Source organism: Syngnathus floridae, chromosome 5, assembly GCF_059516105.1.
Source record: "Syngnathus floridae isolate MCC-2025c chromosome 5, RoL_Sflo_1.0, whole genome shotgun sequence".
Classification (NCBI taxonomy): domain Eukaryota; kingdom Metazoa; phylum Chordata; class Actinopteri; order Syngnathiformes; family Syngnathidae; genus Syngnathus; species Syngnathus floridae.
The window spans coordinates 19,172,100-19,177,467 of NC_142417.1; the positions used below are offsets into that span (position 1 = coordinate 19,172,100).

Consider the following 5,368-nt stretch of genomic DNA (forward strand, 5'->3'; position numbering starts at 1 on the left):
TGACCCCTCACCTAGGACCCGTTTGCCATGGGTGACCCTACCAGGGGCATGAAGCCCCCGACAACATGCCTCCTAGGATCATAGGGGCACGCAAACCCCTCCACCACGATAAGGTGACGACTCGCGTGTGTGGCTTTTTCTTAAATGAACACGTTTGACATTGCTAGAGTGTCAGCTTTTAATTATATTGCGCTGTCATTTTAAAGCAAATTAATAAATGCAACAATATTAATTCGCTTTGAAAATACCTGAGTAATAAAATGGATGGATGAATGATGATTACAATTAAGAATAAAGTCTCCTTTGTAATATATACTCCTTGTAGCATGTAACGGTACCCAAAAGGAGGAGTTTCTTTGCATCGAGGTTTATGCAAAGAGCTCACGTAATTATATCGTTGCTTTTTGGTGAAGTGAGTGAGTGTTCCGTCTTTACGACTGGTCTTTGAATGCACCCCGCTTCAATGGCAGAACGCGGATGAATTTAAAGACATCAAATGAGAATAATCCTTTATAAAAATTAAAATTGACTGACGCAAACGTGAATTCTTCATGTTTTTATTGAAAACAACATAGTGCTGACGCCGTACGACGCCGTACGGAATCGGTTTTTCGCTTTCCAAACAAGGCGTGCGCGCTCCCGCGGCAGGGGGAACAAAATCTCACGGGGGAACCAAATCGAGCACAACACCTGTTACCACAATATTTGGCCTCACTCAGTCTCCTAGCCAATCACATAATGTAGCGTCATCAAAAAGCGCAGGCTTCCGAGTCGATCTGACCACCCGAGTAGATTTGGTTGCCAGGTGTCTTGACACCGGTTCCTAAACTGTGAAGGACAGTATTTGATGAAGACGAGTGAGCGTACCGCTGATGCTGCAATTTGGGTAGGAACTGAAACCACGTAACCAATTGTTTCCGAACGACGTTGATAACAGAGACGCTACGGTCGCGCATTTAAATGTTGGTCAGATTTTCAGTAATTTTGACAATCTCGGTGGACCCTTTAGCGTTGACTCTACAATGAGTGCCATGCGAACCGTCCTCAGCATGACCGGCATGGTTGCGTTGTTGGGTGTCGGCTATGGGACGTGGGCCCTTATTGTTCCTGGAGAAGAGAGGCGAAAAGAAATAATCAAGGTGACTTCACAGTGTCATAACTGCTGTTATGTGTTTCAAGAAACGTCAGAGTTACATTACACCGTAATAACCTGCTGTTGATTTGACAACGAACTAAAATGTGTTCAAAATTGATATTTAATGTTGTTGGCAGCTAGGTCCATGAACAGAATCTGTATAAATTAAATGAGTTATATCATGCTGTTAAAGCGCTCCACAGTTTTCTGTGTGTGTGTGTGTGTGCGCGCGCGCGTGCGTGTGTGCGCGTGCGTGTGTGCGTATCAGGATGCTGGTCTTTCAAGGAGAGAGGCCAATTTCGGTCTACATAATAAAATGTGTCAGTTTATTTACCTGCTGCTCGGTAAGGACAAAAACTGTGATAGAAGTTAGAAAGAGTCCGAGAAGTCAGTCTCCAAACACAAGCAGCTACAAAAAGAACTCACCAGAAATAGAATGTCGATTTGTGGCTAGTCGTTTTTAACAAAGAAATAGCGAAGATTATTTGGAAAGTCTCCGGTTGGTTCAACTCTGAACAGAATGAAAATTAATACATGCTCCCACAGATGTTTACACCAAAAGATTGCTGATTTGCTCATTTCGCTGTCAATCATTAAGGGATTCAGCCTGGCCGGACGAGGCTAGCACACTGCCCCAAAGAGATGCTAGGCGTCCGATGCCCAGCATTTATCGTCTCGTTTAGCTGCACTCTGCTTCCCAATTGAACTTGGTGGACGCCCAGCGTCTACACTGTTTAAAGCACTGTCAAGATGCGGGAATGAGTGAGACTAAAGCCACGTCATGACCACAGATAAGCTGATATGAACAAAAGTTATTTAGTCAATGATATTTACCGTATTTTTCGGACTATAAGTCGCTCCGGAGTTGCACCAGCCATAAAATGCATAATAAAGAAGAAAAACATATATTAGTCGCACCGGAGTACAAGTCGCATTATTGGGAGAGCTTTATTTGACAAAATCCAACACTAAGAACAGACATGAACAGGCAACAACAGGCTAAACGATATGGTATGCTAACGTTACATAAACACACATGTGGAGCTGAGAACGTTCCTGACGTAATATTAACAGTTAATCAAATAACTATAACATAAATAACGTATTTATCAAATAATTAAATCCATCGAAATCTTCGTCCTTTGTGTAAACAACGCCGCTTTTGACCCCGGAAGTGCATGCGGCAATGACGTCAGACTCGTTGTCAGCTACAGTTCAAATCATTCCACGGGTCCATATAACTATATATAAACTATATATCAAATAACTATAACAATTTTATCGAACCATCCGCATCACTTCAAATCATTAAATCCATCGAAATCTTCGTCCTCCATGTCACTGTAAAAAAAAAAAAGAATAAATAAAAAAAAAAACAGCTGCTTACTCCAGAAGTACGTCAGACTGGTCATCAGTTGGGGCACCAATTATTTCACAGATCTATATAACTATATTGTAGCGTTACCAAAGTACCAGGCAAGTTGTGGGTTTGGTAACGGGCTTTTTATTTCACAAAACAAGACTTCAACGTGCGAGCCAACACGCAGTGTGTGTAGCCTCACTCTAATAAAGTGCCTGGGATCCCTCTTTCCGTCTCCTCCCCCTTGCTGCCTTCATGGCCTCCCTATGCAATCGGAAACTACTGAACTATAACAATATGCAAATTGCTACACTAAATAAACTATATATCAAATAACTATGACATAAATAATGTTATTGAACCATCCCTGTCACTCCAAATCATTAAATCCATCGAAATTTTCATCCTCTGTGTTAATCTCTGTCCTCTGTGTTATAAACAACTCCTGATTCCGGAAGTCAGTGAATGGATTCAGACTCATTGTCAGTTGCGGTTCCAATTATTCCACAGGTCTAGTGCGGCCTCATGCAGTTTAAAGTGGAAATAACATGTGAAGTGATCAACTATACTAGTAAGTAAGTAAGTAAGTAAGTAAGTAAGTAATGTGTAAATGATCAAGTAATAATGTCTTAAAAATTTCACATGTAAGTCGCTCCTGATTATAAGTTGCACCCTCGGCCAAACTATAAAAAAAAAATGTGACTTATAGTCCGGAAAATACGGTACACACAACAGTAAATATTTGATTACTTATTTTTTGACATTTTAGGGGAAGCTGAGCTTCCCTTGCAATCTTAGAGCAATTGTCTCTGGTATGTCTTTCTGTCTGTATGTACGTATGTACGTATGTATGTATGTATGTATGTATGTATGTATGTATGTATGTATGTATGTATGTATGTACAAAACGGATTCGGTTGAAGTTGGGAAATTGTGTAAAATGTAAATAAATCCAAAATACAATGATTTGAAAATCCTTCTCAACCCCTATTCAATTGAATACATTACAAAGAGAACATATTTAATGTTCAAACTGATAAACTTAATTGTTTTTTGCCAAATAATAATTAACTTTGAATTTCATGGCTGCAACACTTCCAGTAGAAGTTGGGAAAGGTGGCAAAAAATACAGAGAAAGCTGAGAAAAGCTCATCAAACACCCATTTGGAACATCCCACATGTGATCAGGCTAATTGGGTACCATGATTGGGTATAAAAGGAGCCTCCCCAAACATGCTCAGTCATTCACAAGCAAGGAGCAAGGGGCGAGGTTCACCACTTAATCCACAACTACGTGAGACAATAGTTGAACAGTTTAAGAACAACTATTGTCAAAGCAAAATTGCAAGGAATTTAGGGTTTTCAACATCTACGGTCCATAATATCATCAAAAGGTTCAGAGAATCTGGTGAAATCACTGCACGTAAGCGCCACAGCTGGAAACCAAGACTGAATGACCGTGACCTTCAATCCCTCAGACGGCACTGCCTTAAAAACCGACATGAATGTGTAAAGGATATCACCAAATGGGCTCAGTAAAACTTCAGAAAACCACTGTCACTAAATACAGTTCATCACTACATCAGTAAGTGCGGGTTAAAACTCTACCATGCAAATCCAAAGCCGTTTATGAACAACATCCGGAAACGCCGCCGGGTTCTCTGGGCCCGAGCTCATATAAAATGGACTGATGCACAATGAAAAAGTGTTTTGTGGTCTGATGAGTCCACTTTTCAAATTTTTTTTCGAAACACTGGACGTTGTGTCCTCCAGACCAAAGAGGAAGCAGCTCATCCGGACTGTTATCAACGCAAAGTTCAAAAGCCAACATCTGTGATGGTATGGGGATGCATTAGTTCCCATGGCATTGGTGACTTACATTTCTGTGAAGGCAACATAAATGCTGAAAAGTACATACAGATTTTGGAGCAACATATGCTGTCGTCCGTCCCAGCGACGTCTTTTTCAAGGTGATGTAATGAAGTGGTAAACATGCCCATTCCCAACTTCTACTGCACGTGTTGCAGCCATGAAATTCTAAGTTAATTATTTTTTGAAAAATAAAATAAAGTTTATGAGTTTGAGCATTAAATATGTTGTATTTGTAGTGTATTAAATTGAATATAGGTTGAAAAGGATTTTCAAATCATTGCATTTTGTTTTTATTTACATTCTACACAATTTCCCAACTTCAACAGAATCCGGTTTGTATGTATGCATATATACTTATACATAGACAGACACTGTGTGCTTATACGTATAATAATTAATAATTTTTAGCCAAGTTAATTTTGTTTTTGAACAACTACAGTATTCTCGGTCAACCAAAATGTTAATATACCACAAACTTTAATATATATGAATGTACGCATGTGTCTTTTGAATCCCAGAATCTGCCTGAGTCAAACCCTGTGAGAATGGAAGAGACAAGGAAACGAAATGCTCTACTAATGCAGAAACTCAAGGAGGCTGCTGAAACCAATGAAAATGTTGCAAGAGGAATGGGAGGATCTGCAAAATAGACTACCCCATTTTTGACCTATTGTAACGCTGCTGAAATCTACAGCTGCATGGCAATCAGTACAAATGTAAATTGATTGTTCTACCAGTACCAGTGTTCAGTAGGGAACATTTGATCAGTAGGCCTTCATTAAAACTCTTGACAAATGTGTGTTCCAAATTACCATGCTAATAGGATTTAAGTTAAATTTACTAATGAACTTATTGCATGTTATTTTTCATGTCCAGGGATGAGAATTTTCCACAGATCTGCGGATTTCTGTGTTTTTTTCCGTCAAAAGTATTTTCATGAATCGTGTAAATCCGTTGAGAAAATTATTTCTTTATATATGGGGGAAGCGGCCGGCTAGCTC

At 39.6% G+C, this 5,368-nt stretch overlaps 1 protein-coding gene across 1 annotated transcript; it reads left to right on the forward strand.

The window, feature by feature from the left end:
- Positions 1–703: 703 nt before the first annotated feature.
- uqcc3 (ubiquinol-cytochrome c reductase complex assembly factor 3) lies at positions 704–5,162 on the forward strand. The gene is made up of 3 exons (XM_088377489.1): positions 704–886; positions 1,010–1,139; positions 4,886–5,162. The coding sequence occupies exons 1-3, from the start codon at positions 873–875 to the stop codon at positions 5,015–5,017; spliced, it is 276 nt and encodes a 91-aa protein (XP_088233615.1). The 5' UTR covers positions 704–872; the 3' UTR covers positions 5,018–5,162.
- The last annotated feature ends 206 nt before the right edge of the window (positions 5,163–5,368 follow it).

Excerpts from the sequence above, each read along its gene's own strand:
- uqcc3 (XM_088377489.1), top strand. Across the intron at positions 1,140-4,885 it reads GGCGAAAAGAAATAATCAAG|AATCTGCCTGAGTCAAACCC; the intron begins GTGACTTCACAG and ends TTTGAATCCCAG.